This window comes from Penicillium verhagenii (genome assembly GCF_028828195.1).
Source record: "Penicillium verhagenii strain IBT 33310 chromosome Unknown utg000006l_segment0_segment0, whole genome shotgun sequence".
NCBI lineage: Eukaryota > Fungi > Ascomycota > Eurotiomycetes > Eurotiales > Aspergillaceae > Penicillium > Penicillium verhagenii.
Genome location: NW_026643170.1, coordinates 2,508,270 through 2,527,360, shown reverse-complemented (window position 1 = coordinate 2,527,360; position 19,091 = coordinate 2,508,270). Strand labels below are relative to the sequence as shown.

Genomic DNA, 19,091 nt, shown 5'->3' with positions numbered 1-19,091 from the left:
CCACAGGCCCCACAATAACCTTGGAAAGTTCTGAACTGGTTGCTTAATCCGGTTAGCAGTTCGAAAAGGATGGAGTCAGATCCACTTCTATGCCAACGGATTGCAACCCAAAGCGCGTTAGAGCCTCCCAGGTTCAGCGGTGCTTTCAATGATAGTTTTGTTCAATGATAGAGATTGGTTCTCCAATAGTTCAACATCCCAAATGCTGTTTCTGGCCTGTTCCAAAGCCCCGGAAATCTTTGGGGGCCAGATTTTTGGCATACATCATCAATGGGTATAAATGGCTGGAATCCCGATCTACTGGCCTGTACTTAGATCAAGCCTCCATTAAACATTCTACCGAGCACTTCCCATCTCAACAATATCGGAACTTGAATTTCCTCAATATTATTCTTGTACATTATATTTCTGCCTCACAAAGAAGCACACGTGGGAGACAATCCAACATGTGCCTTACCTTTTACTTCCTCAAGAAGAAGCGTGACAAGCGTCTAGCAGCCGAAGCTGCGAACGGACCAGTGCCACACTCTGCTGATGCAGAGAAAAGGTCGCAGGCTTCGATTCCGGTCCCGGCGATGAATCAGTATGAAATTGGTCGTGTTGACCCGAACGGAAATACTTGACCTGAGAACTTGAGGTATGGAGCCGCATTCAATGTTTCTTTTGGACATCGCTAAAAGAATCAGGGCAGGAATCAGTTCATTCGTTCCACACTTTAAATACATACTGTATTTACTTTTTTTTTCGTTTTTGTATTGCTTCAGTTCAACTACCGAATCTCGAATCTTAAATGTACAGCGAAATTCCCTTGATTTGCCAGATGAATATATATTACATTGAAATCAATTGCCACAATTTATGTTCCAGGAATGAGGTTTGTTAAGCGTCCCTCCCGTAGAAGCTGCGACATGACGGCAGCCTGCTGTATACCCATGGCCTTGCTAATCAGGGATAGTATTTTAATAATCCACTCTTTGATCTCGGGATTCAAGCCACGAACACCAGCTGCAAGGAATAATGGCCATAGCAGACGGACGGCGCCCCCAAAGCGAGCTTCATCGGACATGAAATGATACCGTACACTCGAACATAAATCATTCACCATCTGGTTACTTATGGCAGCAGATTCAAGTATGGTTTGTTGACATTCCGATGAATCTCGAAGCTCCGATAGGTACAACGCCAGTACTCGGATCATCTCGTGGAGAACAATCCGTGTCTGACGATAGTGGTTCCACATCGAGGCAAGATTGACGTTGTTGTAGATGTGATAATTGCCTCCGTTCATAGGAAATTGCGTGTCATCGCTACTGTTGAAATTGGGCTCTGTCACGGTGGTGAAGGACCAGCCTGGGCCGAGTGACATTGCCCATGACCGTAAATCAGCATCTAGGCGTAGAGCTCTCCCGATGTAGGAGCCTAGATTTTCAACTGTGAAATTTGAACAGTCATCATTGACCTCGCCAGCAAGATCGTTAAACTGAATTAGTGTATTGTAGAAATCCTCAATCGGCTGAGTGACAGCGTCTCGCCGAGTACGCGCAACTTGCGATATTGCTGCTATTGAGGGTGTATTATAACCGTTGTGTCTGAAGAAAACTCCGCTGATTGCCTGGAATCTTCATATTAGCATCTAAACGCCGGATTATTTGTAGAAGTGGTACTCACAGTCTGCAACCGCACTGTTGTGAATAATTCCACTCCGGCAGTGGTGTTCAATTGGTCGACGCCTCGCAACTCGAGAAGTCGCATGCCTCCTTCGACATGATTTAACCAGCGATCCATTATATCGAATCCCCGGCCTGACATCATATCGTGACAGGCAACAATCTGTTTCGATGGTTAGATAAGAGTGAATTGGTGGTCGGATCGGGAATCTCACCTCATACATGGAAAGCATTGCAACGGTTCCAAGGGTAGAGTCGGACTTCGCCGTTATTGGACTTTGCAAAGCTTTATTGAGTGACATCAGGGCTGTGCTATATTCTTCGCTCGCCAACCGTCGCAAATCCGGCAAATTATGAATCCTCGACATGCTTGAAAGTCCAATAGCCTTGACTGCAGCTTGAAGTGTACCGGATTGGTCCGTGCTCAGCAGCTCGGGCAAAAAAGAGAGCAGCCCCCGCCCGCCGATCTTGCCCACGTAATAAGTGAAAATGTGAGATGTAGCGCGTTCATCTATTGAGATGGGCTCGTAAACGAATTTGAATGGCATGGGTGTGTTTGCTGTTGTCGATTTCGATCCGCGTACAACCACACTGCGGCCCTGGGCCTTCACCGCAACTTCCTTGGTCTGGTCATAAATCCTCAGTGTGTTTGGATCATGATATCCGCCGCACTGCTTGTCCGCTCTTACACATTGCGAACACGGGGTTTTCCGATCGCACTACAGATCTGGTCAATGACGAATGACAAGTATTCGCTGGACCGCTCACTTACTGCTAGTCGACGCTTCCGACACCACGCACAGCCAAGCGCAGGCTTTCCTCTGTAAACCATAAAGAGATGACGATCGGCTTTCCCTAAAGGGGTAAGGGGTTCGGAAACACGAGGTTGATGGGGCTCAGGCGCTAAGTTGGAGCGGCGTCTTGTTTTTAAATCTGCCAAATGGAAATGACGAGGGGTAGAAAGTACTAAGCCCCCTTGTGGCTTGGTGTCGGTACAAGGCAGCCGTAGTGGGGGTGTGAGTTGATAAGAAGTTGATTGGGTGAGATTGGCGGGAACCAGGCGCAGTTGTTTTTTTTTTCCAGCCCATTTTTCAGCCCCCAGGCTTAGGCCGAGATCAGCCCGGAGTTAAGCTGCCACTCGGCGCCATTGGGCTTACTTGGATTACATTGTTGCCTATCGCAAATCAGATTCCATGGAAAGATCCAGGTGTGGAGATTCTATGCCGGATTGAGACAAGCGCACCCCATTTCGAGATCAAATCCATCAAATGCTTATTTCTCCGAACCACATACCAATTTGGGCTTCATAGCTTGAATCTTGGAAAAAATTTCAAATTTTTGTCGATGTATCGAAAATGGTCACTATATATGCGTTGTGTCTCCTCAAGTCTTGTCTCTTACTCCATAGTGCTAGGTCATTGATCACCATTCACCACCACCTGCACCATCAATTCCATTGATTTGCATCGGATATATACTACCAACAACGAGATGAACGGAATCTTTCCAGCTGACCTCGCGGTCTACCTCATTCTCTTCCCAGTCATATCATACATTTTCATAACCCACAGATGGACCGGTTTCTTACCTTGGTACTATCTCAGCGTCTTTTGCGTGGCACGAATCATCGGCGGTGCCCTCGGTGTCCACGACAGGAACAGTCTCGCCGCCAACATTATCCAAAGCGTCGGAATCTCACCTTTGCTTCTGAGTGTTGACGGATTGATTCATGAAGCGTGCGTTAAATATGCAATATCCCTCCTCGTGTGTCCATTTGCAGCTTCTCGTACGCCGGCAACTAACAACATCCATTCGTGCTTCAACAGTCGAGTATACCGCTACCCATCAAAGAACGACTTGCTGGGCTGGTCTGTTATAGTCGGCTCCACAGCCACAATGGCAACCGCCGTGTCCCTGTCTGTCGTCGGCGCATTGAACATATACGAAGGCCACGTGAAACCAGACAGCTACGCGCTTTGGAAAGCCGGGTCTGCACTTATTGTAGTGCTTTGGGCTTTCCAGGTCTTTTGGTCGCTCTTTTCGCTGCGTTCAGGCAAGGATGCGACGCATGATCAGGCCTATCAAAGCAGTACTGCAGTATGTGATCCGCACATCGAGTTTCTTTCTTCAATGGCGGTATTCTAACTACATGTTTTGTCGCAGCTTTTGCAAGGCGCGTTTATCGCACTTTTGTTTATCGGAATTCGTGTTATCTATACTCTGGTCGCGGTCTGCACTCAGAAGAAAGATCTCAGTCCGATAGATGGGTCGATTGCTGTGCGCGTTGTGTTGATGTTCCTCCCTGAGGTCTTGGCGACACTCACTTTGATTTTGGTAGGGCTCCGAACAAGGCATCTACGAGACCTCAAAGTTTGATTCGGATCTAAGATATTCGTCAAAGTGGTAAATGTTGTATTTGATTCGGTTATCATATATTTTTGTGAATGGGTTTATGCAGATGAACTAATGCGGTATGTCGGATTCACTTCCTTGTATTGGATTTTTAGCATGCATCGGGTGCACGTAAATAATTGAAGTTACAGAGGTCTTTCAAGGTTATGATATATTGTAAGCTTGTATTGTAAAAAAGAAGTCCGAGTCTTTTTACATATACTGTTTGATTGTGAAAAATTGTGAATTTTGGAGAGATCTTGGAAGTACAGAAAGAAGGGGGGAATTTTAAAAGGTGAAAAAGATCTGGCGGGGATTGAGTTGCATGCGGTACGGTAGTTAGGGGTAAGGTTGAAGTTGAAGGTTGAAGTAAATGTGCATTTTGATTTAGCGGCTAGGTAGATTTACTTCCTACCACAGTATACTCTGATAATGCCACAGCGTCGGTAAGCGGTGCTCGAAATATTTGATAGGCAGCGCGCGTTTTAAGGAGGCGTTTTCGTCCTGAGGTCCACACGCGGTTGAGTCATCTTTGCATAAAGAGTGCCAACGTCGTCTAAGGCCAGCTCATCGGGGGGTCCGAATGCTCTTTGATAGACGGGAACGTTTTTGTACTCTAAAGCCAAAACTTTTGCGTGTACCCAGGCCCAGACTCAAACTCAGTGATCAACTTCGTTAGGTTGTGCTCGCGTTTCCAGGGAACCTTGACTTCTTCGCGATGATCCAGAGTATGCAATTTCAACTACAACAGAAGGCCATGTATCGTCGGTTGGAGGAGGATTTGATGGGATCCATGAGCCATCTGGTTCTTTATAGCATATATTCCCTTTCATGCGACCCGAGCCCGTTGCTCGGGTCTTATCTCCAACAACATTTGTTTCGGGAGCCGAGGTAATAAGCACAAAGTCAGGGGCTTTTTTGTATCCTTCGATACGGCGACAAAGAACCCTTAGAGGCACCTAGCTTAAGATCATGGTTCTGGGCCCCGAAGACACCTCCTAGAGCTATTCCTGCTCGTCCCTCGAGTCTGCCTTGTACACCTCGCTCGTCACTCACGAAAACTTGCTCTTCGTGGACTGAACCGGCGAGGAAGTTGGCTGTCAATCTGGACGCTATTTCGCGCGGGTTCCATTGCTGTCATGCTTCTCTCTCTCTATATAATCTCCCCCGTGAGTAGTCAAAAATCAGGGTTAGGTGGCATGAATGACCGAGGATCCGAGATCTCGACGGGAATATGAGGGAAGCGGCAAGCTTTCATCGTGGAGAAAGCATCGGAGATCGCAGACACACTGCAACCAGTTGCCATCGATAATCTCCCTCTGTGCCATAATAAGCAGTGTTGTGACCGCCTCTGGCCTGGTATTGAATACCGAACGCCGCTCAACAACTTCGATAGTCCGGTTTTGAACATGATGATTGTTCCAGACTTTGCGGATATTGTTGTGAAGAGTGAGGTCTCAAGAGCTGACCAGTGAAAGTTTCCTATGCAGTGCACTCTTGGTAAGGGGTACTGGTTGTTGCTGGAAGATAACAGAGGTCCGGACCACCAATTCGGAGATCCTCATCTGAGTAACCATCTTCAGTCAATTCTCCTTCATCATCACTGCTGCCTCTGAGTCCTTTTCGCCATCTATCTTGTCTGCTTAGCGAGCCAGATTCATCGCCGGATGTCCTTGATCGGTTCCTCTTCTGCAGATCGCGCTGCATGGTTTCGTTTTAGGGTCGGCTCCCATGTCTTGAACTACCGTTGGTGAGGTGTAGGTCAACTCAAAGTGAGACCAAAAGGAGATAGAGCGGAGCAGGAGAGTGATTGTTGAGATATTCGGAAGTAGGAGGTTGTTCTTAGGAAGGGGGAGGGGGGTAGGGTAAGAAATGTCAAATCGGCTGTGGATCAATCACTTGAGTGCGGAGATGAAGAAATAACCTGGGAAATAATGATAGAAGTAGTCACTGAGCAGAGAGTACAATATGTCCAATACCTATCTCAGGTACTGAGTATATGCACATTCCAATTATTGAGCAAGTAGTATGTACAATTCAGGTGCTCCGTGTGAACCTCCCAAAAGGAAATGCGTCCCGAGTGGTAGCCAAGTGCTAGTTTTTTTCCCTTGTCCTGAAAAACAGATAGCTCGACATTCAGGGGGAAGCGGCATCGCTTTCTCACCTTAGGTTATCCATTCATCGTTATGAATGAACACCTCCTATTCCCGTGGGAATTAGTTGTTAGCACAACGGTCAAGCTTATCCTTGGGGCCAAACCGAGGTGGCCTTTTAGTAGGCACAATCTCTTGATCAGCCCTTAAGTAAAAGTCATTTTCGGAGAATTCGAGAGTGGTGGCTTCCCCCAAGAAGTGCGATGACCTTCTCAAAACCGCGCAATAGACTAAGGCTCTGTAATAAAATACTGTGCTGCGACAGGCTCATTGCAAATAGAGCAATGTCCGATGAGAGAACAGTGGGGGTCGACAAGCTTACCGCAATAATTTGACTGTCGCGAGAAAATGCCAATGAGTGAATCCGGTCAGACAGAATCTGAATGGTTGCGCACCGTATGGAAGTCGGAGGCGTGCCATCAGCCATCCATCTGCTGATGCATTCCAATTGGTGTTGTAATGCCAGACATAGACCACCCTGCTACCAGAGCTGAAGGCCAGGTATCCTGCAGATTGGCAAATCTCAAGCAAAAAAACAACATCAACCCATTTCAGCGGGGCCAAGTTTCGGGGAGTCTTCAAATGAACGCTCGTATTTGCATCCCATAGCCGAATAGCGTCGTCAAGAGATCTTGATGCCACGATTTCCCCATTGGGAGAAACTGCCACTGCAATGACTGACAGTTGTCGGCATATTGACAACGAAGTGCAGTGTGCTGAGTGTTATAGCCATAAGTTCCTCAGTACATCCGAGAAGCCTAGAAAGTGAAATAAGTGAGAGGGGGCTCTCAAGGACCACAATCGTACCCACGATTTCTTGAAATCGTGAACTGAACGCTGTTCTTGCCTGACTTTGGCCATTCCAGAGCACGAGTTAACGTGAGATGATAAGTTGTGGAATATTGCAATGAGCTACCTCAACGAGCAAGAATTTCAGCAAGACTTTCAGCTGGATTGCACTGAGGATCCGGTAATATACGACATGTAGTACCGGTGGAAATGAACACGGGAAGTGATAATTGAGCAAGGCGATGGAATTCTTCACCGGCAGGCCAATGGTCACGAATGGACCGTTCTTCGCGTATTTCAGATCTGGAGCTTATGATGGAAGAACAATGATATATCGTGCTGAATTATGTTCCAGCGACTCCCTTTAACCAGAAGATGTACACTCCCCTGGCTCTGAGTATGCTTACTCTTTGATCAGCGAGAGAACGTCAGTCCACGTGCCTGGAGGACATTCACCATCATGCCAACTTGCAATGCAGAGTTATAGCCCGCGCAGGGTTCGAGGTATCCGTACTCCCAATGATAGTATATCGTTCGCAGCTGTTCTCTGTGGGGCTAACCCAAGATTTTGCGGGGTAATAGCCTAGATCTTCTGGACTCTCGGTATTTAGTCAGCCGGTGGCTTTTCCGCCATACAAAACGATGGGCATCGGATTGCGCTTGAGGGTGAGTGCCACTGGCTCCATCATGGCTAGAACACGGTGCTCGATAAATTTCAATTGCTTGTTCAAAAGTATTGTCGAGTCTTTTTCTTTTTCGTCTTGTTTCATGCAGGTAGAGGTTCAAAGATTGTGTAACTGCATGCTTAGTCAGCAAAGGCTTAAAGCCGCTCAAAATCGGTGGCGCGACGCGTGGTGCTGTCAAGCACCACGATATCTTTGGAAGAATTGTGGGTCACAATCTTGTTGTAACCACAGTCATCTGACCGAGCATTGTCAGGAAGAAAAATACCGCGTACTTTTTCCCTAAACTTTGAACCCTGCAATTGGTGGTCGTTGATTCAAATGGTGAACTTGGCAAGTTGCAAGTTTCGCATTGAACATGACAGGCGGTGTACCGTGGACCGTGGGCTCCCAGTCAGAGACTTGATTGGTTGGAAATATTTCGCGACCAATAGGAAGCCTTCCTTGCCTCTCGTATCCTGCTCCACGTACAAGGTGGTGACGCCGAGAATTTGAAATCACATTTGGCCCTTTAGCTTTCGCTCATTTGCGGTCTTCCCAAGAACTCTGCAAGGGGGAGAAATTTGAAGGAATGCAATAACCTTGCCAGATATCTAAACATTCTCCTTTCAAATGTCTCTTCAAGAAAGCATTGCATGGTGAAAAAGGACATGTACAAGACGGTATTTAAAATATGTATCATCCCCACTTTGGACCATGCATCACCAAATCCAGGTCAGTCCTACGTGATATGTAGACTTAACCGGGATTTGGTACTGGAATACAAAGGAAAAAGTACCTAAAAAGTACCACCCTTCCTTGAATTGTCAAATTCTTTGAACTTGTTACTATTCCGGAGCCAAATAGAGCCGGCCAGACCTTACTTGTCCCAGTCCGTCGGGTTTATAAGACCATAAGGGGTTAGTTAGTGCTTCTCCCAAAGGATAAATGCTAGCTAAATTCCTTTTCGGGTCATTGATTGTAGCCTTGGAACAGGACCAAATTATCGAAGAAATAGAAATTAATTTAATTTGGCACTAGTGGCGTGGCTAACAAAAGTACTGTAGGCATGCATTTTGCCCCATTAATTCAGGCTGAACAAAATAGCCGTTAACTTGCAGATTAGTATTCACGAAAGGGACTGATTAGTACGCCACTATCAAAACATTCAATTCATGTGCCACATTTCAAAACTATCCTGAGCTGAGTAACCATGTTTCATTTGAAAAAAAATATTACGAATCCTGCACATGTGTATAATCGGCTATACCTGTGAGCCCCCATTTCCTGTATATCCCGGCCGAATTTGGTCCGATGTATGGTAGGGCCGAGAATCCAGCCAATAAACCCAAAACCGAATAAAAGGAACATAGAAACTTGTCATTGATAAATTTTGGTACCTCGTGAAGTCATCCACTATTTGCACACCCTCTCTGGTCACTCTATTGGCGGATTCCCCCAGGACAAAGAAAATCAAGCCACGTCCTTAAGTGACAGGACACTTATACTCCAATGATAGGATTTCCCCCCATTGAAAGAAAAAAGTATATCAAACTTTCATTGAATCATCGAAGTTAGAATTTTCCCCAGCCCATGCAGTCGGGAATCATATATTAGATGCATGTGTAGTGAGGGAAGAGATTAGAAATACCCAGATTGCACAAACATATGATCCATCACTCCTTTACATATCGGTCAATCCGACATGCAATCCTTCCACATGCCCACTTGGTCTGAAATATCAGTTTTCTGGGGTGAATTCTTATCAATGAGTACACCAAATGAATTCTCCCAATGGGATGAGTTCTCCGACGCATCCCCACCTCCATCTCCGGGTAGTGGGAACCAACTTGACCCATCACAAACCATCAAATACTCTTCCTGCTCGGCAAAACATCCCACATCCAAACAAGCCGAGGACTATTTCTGTTATCCATCCGAGACCAAATACCGCAGTGATATGTGCAATGCCTTGAAGGCCTACGAGGAAAGCTTTGATCAAGTACGAATTATGAAACGCGTCTTGTATCGGGAGGGAAGCTAGCAGTGGGGAAATCCATTTTTCCTCTGGTCAGCTATAAGGTCATGAAGGAAATACGAAATGCCAAGGATATGTTGTATAAATAAAAGTCCAGAGACTATATGTCAAATATATGTCAAAATGAATGATACCCAATCGATTGAATTTACCGCGTCGTCCCAGATACCGTGAAACGTTATGTATTTGGTATTTTACCAGTCGATTGCTTTATTTGAAATTATATACCACATTCAATAATTGCCCACAGCTCCAGATGAATATGACGGGGTTATATTATTCGATTCAGACGACTCGGGATCATTTTCCGTCAAAATAGGTGATAGAGTTGTTCCGGTGCCGCTCGACACATCAATCTCATCTTCTTCTGTGACCTGCAATTATCCTGACTTTCACCCCAAAAGAGCCCGATTATGAGGACAAACTCCTTGGGTTTTCACTTAACAACAAAAGGCCCAGTCTTAAAGCCGAGCCCCACATCTGTGTATCGCTATTCTGAGGCAAAGGCTCCCTGTTGAGCCTTTTCATTTCACCACGGGTTTTATAAATAAAACCCCCCGATGCAAGGCGTGTCTCCTCCATATCTGGTAAGCTGGGCTCGATCATGCGCATGCGGCGTCTGCATCTCCAAGGACTTACTGTGGTTCGACAAGCCAGTGTTCCCTTTTTTGGTCGATTGCAGAAAATTCACCCTACCCATTGTTAGGGAATCGTTGTCAGCTAATGGTTGATTTCAACAACGGCGGGGCTCTGTCAGGCAAGAGCAAGCGATGGCGGGGTTTAGGTTTGGTTCGCGTTGTTGAAGGGTCAAAAGTACCAGCAAGGATGCAAACTGAACCACTTCAGCGGTCATGAAAATTCTCCATGGCTGTTGCTCATGAGTCGACAGGTCTACCTTTCCACCATGAAAGCGGGGACAATTGAATGGGACGGCTTCTCCTCTACGGGAGATAGCTCCATACACCGGCGGTCTACGCATTTCTAGGTGCAAAAATCCCACATTCCAACTCGAGATCAATAATCTCGCTTTCGTATATGCCGTGCATAATCTCACTCCTTCGTAAATGGAAGGATGCGCACGGGCTCGCGGTTCGACTTCACGCACGCCATGGTCCGGGCAGGGGCTTCAACAGCTTTTGAGCACTGGCCACTTCCACTCACCCCCTTGCAACCGGGAATCCTCGAACCGAAGCCTGTACCGCAGATCGTTGGACCCTGAGTTTAAATGCTGCCCAACTACCTACTACATATCCTATTCCCCATGTTCCGAATTCCGATACTCAGGGGATGCGAATAGGAAGCGTCACACCATGGGCTACAATTATAATTACAACTACAACTATTCCAACTCGTTCATCGAGCATCTTCTGGGGCTATCGGAATACGATTCTGCACCTTCGGATGTGGAATGGGCTTCATTGGACTACACGCACAGTGTCTCAGTTGGCGCTGTTAATAATAACACCGCAGTTCCAAATGTTCCAAACACCGGCCACTCGCTAAACGCCAAAGTTCCGATCCCGCGTAATTCTACACCAGGCAATACCAAGGTCCGCGGTCGAGTCAGTCGAGCGTGTGAAGCCTGTCGCGAGCAGAAAGCAAAATGCAGCGGACAACAACCTTCTTGTTTTCGATGTCAACAAACGGGCGTGAAGTGCTTTTATGGAGACCGAAAGAAGGAGAAGATAATAAAGTGCGTTGAAACAGCGGGACTGAGATGCCCTTCTGACCATCATCAGGCAATTAACGGACCTCACTGTGCGAGCCCAAACGTACGAGAATTTACTACGTACGCTTTACCCGCACCTGGATAAATCATCTGCAGAACTCATTGAGCAGGCCTTGACTTCCGTGAGACACCATTGAACACTTGACCCAATCACCCTTGCCCTTCACTGACAATATACAAGACACCTGTCAAAACTCCAAAGGCACCGCAGATGCCATACGGCTCGATATTTTCCCTCGGCGCTTCAGATTATACGGAAGAAGATCTGAATCATGATTCTAGGCTGCAGTCCATCGGGTTTATCGGCGAGCCTTCGGAAATGGCATGCCTACACCGACTCAAGCGCCAACTTGATCAAGATCCTCAAGCTTCGACCTTCAGTTCTGATCAATCGATCTCTCACACGAACTACTTCTTGGACGATACCCCTTTCCCTCATGGCGAGGATGCAGACCTAGAAACGTGGCCCTCTCAGCTAGCAGCGGATCTCCTTGTATGTCACTACTTCGAGGTTATACACCCCACCTTCCCGGTGATTGGAAAGCTGGCTTTTACCAGTCAGTACCGGAAGTTCTATTCAAATGCAGATGTGCGACCGGGCAACCGATGGCGCGCACTTTTGAACATGGTTTTCGCCATCGCAGCGAGACATTTACTTCTCCGTGATGTCCAACCTTCAATCGAATTCGATGATCACGAGGTCTTTTTTTCACGAGCTTGGAAACTCAATACGGATAAAGCAATGCCACTGAATCACTCGGACCTGCAACAAGTACAGATTGATGGCCTGATGGCCTATCACATGTTCTCTGTTGGTCATATCAATCGGTGATTTCTTCCTCTATCCACGCGTATGCTGCTTCCATGATATCGTCTAACATGGAGTACCTGTCTTCAGATCATGGCGAATCATCGGCATTGGCATCAGATCTGCTATAGCAATGGGAATCAACCTCCGCAGCAACGCCGACAGCATTACCCCATTATCAAAAGAAACCAGATACCGACTCTGGTGGGCTCTCATAATTCTCGAGATGGTACTGTGTGAGTTGACCGGACGTCCCCCCTGTACAGGTGTCAACTTCTGCACAACACCACTGCCAGTCCCATACCCGGAGGAGGACTTCGGGAACGAACTGGGCATGCACCGTATCGCGGATCACACCAGTCGAAGCCCCGCCATCTCCTGCGTTTTGCCCAACAGTTCAAGCACATCCTTGGACAACATAATGACAGGCAGCCCGCACCCAGTGAAACAAGAAACCAAAGCCGGGGTGAAATTCGAACCCGAAGAATTCGCCGAGGCCCCCATCCTCAACAACTCGCTATTCCTACTATACACCGTCGAATTGTCGCTCCTAATGCGAGACGCCGTGACAACGCTCTACGCTCCAGCAGCCGTGCAAAAGTCCTGGCACGGCATCGAGATCGCCCTGTGCACACTCAACGGCGACGCAGATAAATGGCTCTCCCGCCTACCGCCCGAACTGTCATTTGCCGATCTCCGTCCAGGCCAACCATTTCTCCGCCAACGAACATGCCTCGCGTTCCAGTTCTATTCCACCAAGCTTGTCATCTCGCAGCCATGCCTCCGCCCGCTAGCCGATGAGCTATTTGAGGTTAACTCCGTTGTCACTTTGTGTACGAATATGGCCACAATGTGTGTGCAGATGGCGAGCCTCATCCTTGATATCCTCCCCGATACGCCTGATATGGCGCACTTGGACATTCTTCCGCCGTGGTGGGTTGTTTTCCATTATTTGATGCAGTCGACGGTTGTGCTGCTGGTTGAATTGTTCACGAGGGCGGAAGCGGGTACGCCTGAGGCTGTGGGTATTTTGACGAATGTGAGGAAGGCAATGGGTTGGTTGGAGATGATGTCTAGTCGGGATCTTTCTTCGATGAGAGCTTGGGTTGTTTGTATGGATTTGTTGTCGAGGCATGGTGAGAGGCTGGAGTTGAAGGTTGGGGATGAGGATGAAGAGGATTAGGTGAATAGTTAGCGATTTTATTCTTTGAATAGATGGGAGCTGTTGGTGGCAGTACACTAAGGTCTCTTTTCAATTCTGAAATGGCCGCGTCTCCATTCGTAGCTTTAGAGACGCGGATTCGGATGCGCGGAAGTTGAGAGAGGCTGAATTATTGAATTCTGATAACAGCTTTCATCAGGGAACGCTCTGAGAAAGGTTCTGAGAAACTTACATTCGATGATCTAAGGTTATCTTACTATTAAAATCAAAATGTTGATGTGAAATTTATTTCTGTATTGGTCCATCTGCGCTAGCCAGGCACCTAATGAGCATGGATAAATTCTGGCGGCCGTCTTTGAAGCTACGTAGGAGATGGTTTTTCTTGGGGTATAGAGGATGAACCCCGGACGAGCTCGCCATTTCCCCATGTATTAGGTTGCAGAACCCCGAAGCAGGAAGTACTCCATAACCCCTTTTATCTCTTGACCGTCCTCTTCTAGCCAGTGATTTGTATGGTGTGTGTCAAGACTTCTTGCTTGGCGTCAAGGGCTCTTCCCTTGAGTTCATCCTGGTCATGGTCATTCTCCCCCTGTGGCTCTTGAAGATATCGTTCCTTACGTCCTTGCCACCTCTGCCAGAACCATAAATCGAAGTCCAAGATCGACTTGGTTGGCCATTCCGAATACAGTTCTGCAGATCTTCAGGATTCTGGCGTTCTAGCCCATGTCTGCCTTGAGTTCTAAAATACCCAATGCATAGTTAGCTATCCAGCTCAACTTCAAGGTACAAAACCCGTATTCATGTACATATTGATCGAGTGGGGAGGGAAGCTGCGAGAAATGAATATCTTACTTTTGACAGCTGCTTGGGTCACCTTTTTGACGATAGGTTGCCTTTCGTTGTCATTCAAGTGGACGCCCTGGGCCGCCTGGGAGCTGGAAGCCCTGGCCTGAGCCAAAAGATCACCAAAGTAGCACATCTGGGAGACAATTGAGAGCTAGACCAAAGTCAGTAAGATGCTTTGCGGTCAAGGGGGAGAAATATGTTTGCTTGCCAGATTTTGTAGACTGATCGAAGAAAGGGAGTCACGGAAAAGACAGTTTGCTTTCAGGGCGGAGATTGAAGAGGAAGTGAGGAGGGAGAGAAGAAGAAAGGAAAAAGAGAGGGGAGATCTTGGGTGACTTTTATCACCTACCCAGGCCTCGGGTCCCCCAGTGAACGTTCTGTTTATCGTTGACAGCTTCCAGAGTTGATCTCTTTCTCGATTGAAAGTAGTGGGGTGGGAAGGAAAGGAAGATTGTTGGGGTCTTGTGACTATCAATCGTAGTTGCAACCACCACAAAACAAATGAACTGAGTTGCAGGAAGCTGGAGACTCCGAAGTAGAAGGTATGAGGGCCTTATCTCCCTTTACCGGCTCTGGAGTAGAACAAATACTTGAATGATAGCTCGGCTTTGTTCACTTCCTCATGTCATATGCACCAAGCAAACTTTGAACATTTCAGCCTTGGAACCTTCCTCGTTTTTCTCTTGGGTATCTTCTGATTTGAGAATAGAAGATATGGGGATTGCTTCCAAATTCTTCGGTTGTTATATCACTGTCTTGGGCAGCAGAATAACGCTTGATCAAGCTCAGTACACAAGCACTTGAGAGATTTTTTAGCGCTCGAAAATCTTACAAATGCAACTTCTAACCAAGTGCTAATGACGTCGGGAACAGAGATTCCTACAAAGACTGAATACGAGCAGTTGGTTGAGCAGAATGACAATGGGCAAATCTTGAACGAAACTGACACAAAAGAGCTCTCAAAGGCAGTCGCAAAACTGGGCTGGCTGACTTCTCGAACAAGGCCAGATCTCTGTTATGTGGTTGCTGTGCTGAGGATTTCTTCTACGTACGCAACAACTGTATCCCAGAAGCTTACAAAGCACGTATTGCGGTATTTAAAGGGAAACGCAAGCTTTGGACTCGTGTTTGATGCAAATGACATGACGGGATTGGTCGGTTCAAATTTTGCGTTGACGCATCACACGCAAATGCGCAAATCTGTAGAAGATTTCATCTTCTTCTACAATGGAACACACATCATTTGGAAGTCGAGACTGCAAGATATCGTCCCCCTCCTCGATGTGCGCCGAGTACGTGGCGCTCGGTGCGGTAACGAGACAAGCTCTGCATTTAGATCTTCTGTTGAGGCCGATTTAACTACGAGATGAGGAATATGACATTTGCTGCCTTAGGTGCAGCTGGATAGTAAAGGTTTCTCTGTCTACTTCGTTCGAAGATTTGAACTTGGACATTGATTTCTTCCTTGTTTCAACTGTTTCGACTGTCTTATATTATTCTTTTCCGTCATAGTGCATTCTGAATGCAATATCACATGCACACATGCTGGTGGAATAATTTCAAAACTTCGTTCAAAATTATATACAGAACAGCAATTGTGGGTCCCCTATGCCCCAGTTTACTTAGAATCGGTTATACTTTACCGAGTCAGCTATGGCATGCCCAGGTAACTCAACCACTCCGACGTTCTTCGTACTGTCGAGTTCTGACATGGGAGGCCCCCTAACCTTCGCAAAGGACTCGGTTATAGTAGCAGCGTATGGAGGCGCCTCTTCGAATATGAGATTATCGCTGGGTCTTTTGTTCTTATTCCGGCGACGACGTAAACAGAACCAAAGAATGCCCGCGACGATGGCAACAGCAGCGACACCGCCACCAACCCCACCAGCAATGGCAGCGACACTGACCGTGTTTGAGGTTGAGTTATTTGAAACGGCGCTGCTCGTGGAGGTAGGTGATATTGAGACAATAGAAGCTGATATTGTGCTGCCGGTGGTAGACGCTTTATTCGAGTTAAGAGTAGTCGTTGTTATTGTTGAGGTTGCTGTTGAAGTTGCTGTCATAGTAGCTACAGAAATACAACGGCGATATTAGTATCTTGCAATCGAACTATGTCGTATCTTCTCCAGCCGCAGTCGATAAATTGGACATGTACTCACTGGAGACTGAAGAGGTAATTGCAAAGGAAAGTTGCATTGACATTCAATACGGATATGTCATCTGTACAGCCGACCCAACCATATTGCTGCTCAAAGGCCGACAACCCTTCATCACAGCAAAACTATCTGTTCGCTTTATATAGGTTGGCAGTACTGCTCGTACAATGTGGTTCATCTTTGAAATAGTCTAAACAGTTCGCAATTCGAGTCGCAGTTAACGCGTGAATAATTCGGTTTAAAGCGTAGGAGGCAGAGGAAATAATGAGAGGAAAACTGAGCAGGTAGAATATGACTTAGAGATTTTGCTGAGACCTTGAAAAGACGCAATGTTGGAAATGTTTCGATGTCGGTGTTTTTGATTCAAATCCTGTCATAGGAAGACATATCCGCTTATAGATCGGCTCTTGGTGGAGATTCCGAAGGAAGAACTTGAAGTCTACTGCACATGTGAAGAAGGCACGCGGCCTTGTCTCCCTATACCGCCGGAATAATACATACTGATAGCTCAGGCTTCATTCAATGTTGAATATGCTAACACATCACGTGCTTCTCTCGGATATATTAAGGGGTTGATTCACACCTCGCTGTCATTCACACTTCTTCCTAAATCTAATTTTTTATAAATATATATCACATATATCATGAATCCCCCATGCTCCATCAGACACCAGCATTGCACACAACATTTAGTTCCGCTACCGACTCACAAATTCATCAAACGTTCATCTACATCTCAACCCAGCTTCAAGCCCTCCCGATAGACAGCCTTGCTTAAGCTTGACGAACATACCCAAGGGGCTCATCATTTGAAATACTCTTCCTCTCGTCATGGGAGTATCTACTCCTGTATTCTCCATGGGTCCCTCTTCGAATCTACTAGCTGATAATGTCGTCCTCTCATGAGTATCAGGATTCCTGGTCCCTGTCATGAGCGATGCTACTCAAATGCTACTTGACGACTCAGCTGTCGCAGGGATCGATTTCTGGTCATCCTTGCCATGTCTCTAGGCCTGTTCGATGCAAACGGTACTATCTGAGCCACATCTGGAAGACGAACGAGCAGAAACTTGAAACATTTGAAATGACAACCTATCGAGATGGGCATAATTTGAATATATATATCCAGTATAAACCACCTCCAGAACACCTAACAACACCCAACAACACCCAACAATACCCAACAATACCCAACAATACCCAACAATACCCAACAATACCCAACAATACCCAACAATACCCAACAATACCCAACAATACCCAACAATACCCAACAATACCCAACAATACCCAACAATACCAAGAACAACAATTTTTCCATCAATTTTCATCATTTACTTCTTCAAAATGTCTCAGGCATGGATATCGTTCATCGATCTACTCGGCAGTAAAGCTGACCTTATTCGCTTTGGTGGCCACCAGGGATATCATTGATTAAAGGCTCTTCTGTGAGGGGTTTAACGAAAGGTTCGATGCTCCATTCTCCAGCAGCGCTACTTTCATAGCCCAGGCTAAGCTGTTAGATAGCTACAAGTGATGATGGTGAAAGCTCATTGAGGGCCCTGAGTGTGTGCCACGAGCCGCGATGACATTATGGCCTTGGGAGAACGATTTTCCCTTTTTGTTTGGTTCCTTATTTGCCGCTTCTGTCACAGCTTGAAAGAAGACTTGGTATCGATTCATACGGTTGTAAAAGATCATCGCCTACCTTTTCAAGCTCTCGTCTGCCTCCTTGTTTTTACAATGATGACTTTGGGAATATGCACGCTACTGTGAACCAGAAAAGAACTCATAATATTCAATGTTCCATATTATATGATATTCGACAAACTTCTTCGCCTCCCCAAAAAAGCGAAATTCATAGTACGTGAAAAGTTCATTGTATCTCGAACGGGTCATGTTAAACAGCGGCAGTATCTAGTAGTATATTCCAGTCAGATATATGATCACAAGAACTGTATAGAGATGAAGCCTGAATCAATGTAAGTATATCTCACCTAATCTAGCCCGAGAAATCTCCCTCTTCTGCAGAATAGATGCCTTTCTTTTCCTTATTTTTCGTATACGCAGAGCAAAAACAACCATCAGAATTGTGAAAAATATAACCCAAGCCCAGTTCCTGCAGAGAGATTCAAAGGCGTCGCGATGCCTAATGTGGCGGCCAAATGAAGAGCCCTCTTCGTGCGATATCGGTTGATTGTATTTGCCGTAGGAAGCCCCGGGTTTCAGCGGACTGCCATCTTGCAATTCTTGGTTATCGGAGGGGCCATATTGAGGACGTGGGGATACGCGGTGATCGCTGGACTTCCTTTGCGAGCGCTCGTAATCTGTTTCTGGCCTTTCTGGGCTCTCCACGCGCGGTTGGATTTGATTGCTGACTGTGAGATGTGGTAGGAACATGGCTATGGGAGAGATCTCAAGTGGGAAATGGCGCTGAGGAGACTGGTTTCTTGGAGGGGAGATTGTAAATGATCGAGAGGGCTAGGAGATAAATTTTTGGGGGGAAGAAGCTTGAATTTGTGGTTTGAGAGCTTGAGCTCGCGGTAAGTCTGACTCTAGGCTCCGACTTTGCCAGGTCTTTGTCCAAGCGTTGCGCCTTGGCAGGTCATGGATGTACTCAAAGACTGCAGAAGCTCGTTAGAACAGTGCGCCTTCGTCACAAAAGCCATACATGCGTAGCGTCTAGCGTT

The 19,091-nt window shown here is 46.5% G+C and overlaps 7 protein-coding genes across 7 annotated transcripts; 4 read left to right on the top strand and 3 right to left on the bottom strand.

The window, feature by feature from the left end:
* Nucleotides 1-856: 856 nt before the first annotated feature.
* Nucleotides 857-2,499, bottom strand: N7466_006303 (Zn(II)2Cys6 transcription factor domain-containing protein; the record flags this gene model as incomplete). Its single annotated transcript, XM_057165700.1, has 4 exons — nt 857-1,612; nt 1,669-1,830; nt 1,883-2,386; nt 2,440-2,499. The coding sequence occupies 4 exons, from the start codon at nt 2,497-2,499 to the stop codon at nt 857-859; spliced, it is 1,482 nt and encodes a 493-aa protein (XP_057021299.1).
* Nucleotides 2,500-3,158: 659 nt separating this feature from the next.
* Nucleotides 3,159-4,043, top strand: N7466_006302 (uncharacterized protein; the record flags this gene model as incomplete). Its single annotated transcript, XM_057165699.1, has 2 exons — nt 3,159-3,764; nt 3,831-4,043. The coding sequence occupies 2 exons, from the start codon at nt 3,159-3,161 to the stop codon at nt 4,041-4,043; spliced, it is 819 nt and encodes a 272-aa protein (XP_057021298.1).
* Nucleotides 4,044-5,540: 1,497 nt separating this feature from the next.
* Nucleotides 5,541-5,765, bottom strand: N7466_006301 (uncharacterized protein; the record flags this gene model as incomplete). The annotated part of the gene is made up of 1 exon (XM_057165698.1): nt 5,541-5,765. The coding sequence occupies one exon, from the start codon at nt 5,763-5,765 to the stop codon at nt 5,541-5,543; it is 225 nt and encodes a 74-aa protein (XP_057021297.1).
* A 3,617-nt stretch (nt 5,766-9,382) lies between these two features.
* N7466_006300 (uncharacterized protein) lies at nt 9,383-9,706 on the top strand (the record flags this gene model as incomplete). The annotated part of the gene is made up of 1 exon (XM_057165697.1): nt 9,383-9,706. The coding sequence occupies one exon, from the start codon at nt 9,383-9,385 to the stop codon at nt 9,704-9,706; it is 324 nt and encodes a 107-aa protein (XP_057021296.1).
* A 1,058-nt stretch (nt 9,707-10,764) lies between these two features.
* Nucleotides 10,765-13,420, top strand: N7466_006299 (uncharacterized protein; the record flags this gene model as incomplete). The annotated part of the gene is made up of 5 exons (XM_057165696.1): nt 10,765-11,393; nt 11,440-11,551; nt 11,611-12,257; nt 12,328-12,473; nt 12,534-13,420. 5 exons carry the CDS (start codon nt 10,765-10,767, stop codon nt 13,418-13,420), a joined length of 2,421 nt encoding a protein of 806 aa, XP_057021295.1.
* Nucleotides 13,421-15,102: 1,682 nt separating this feature from the next.
* On the top strand, nt 15,103-15,615 carry N7466_006298 (uncharacterized protein; the record flags this gene model as incomplete). The annotated part of the gene is made up of 1 exon (XM_057165695.1): nt 15,103-15,615. The coding sequence occupies one exon, from the start codon at nt 15,103-15,105 to the stop codon at nt 15,613-15,615; it is 513 nt and encodes a 170-aa protein (XP_057021294.1).
* A 252-nt stretch (nt 15,616-15,867) lies between these two features.
* Nucleotides 15,868-16,308, bottom strand: N7466_006297 (uncharacterized protein; the record flags this gene model as incomplete). Its single annotated transcript, XM_057165694.1, has 1 exon — nt 15,868-16,308. One exon carries the CDS (start codon nt 16,306-16,308, stop codon nt 15,868-15,870), a length of 441 nt encoding a protein of 146 aa, XP_057021293.1.
* Between the last annotated feature and the right edge of the window lie 2,783 nt (nt 16,309-19,091).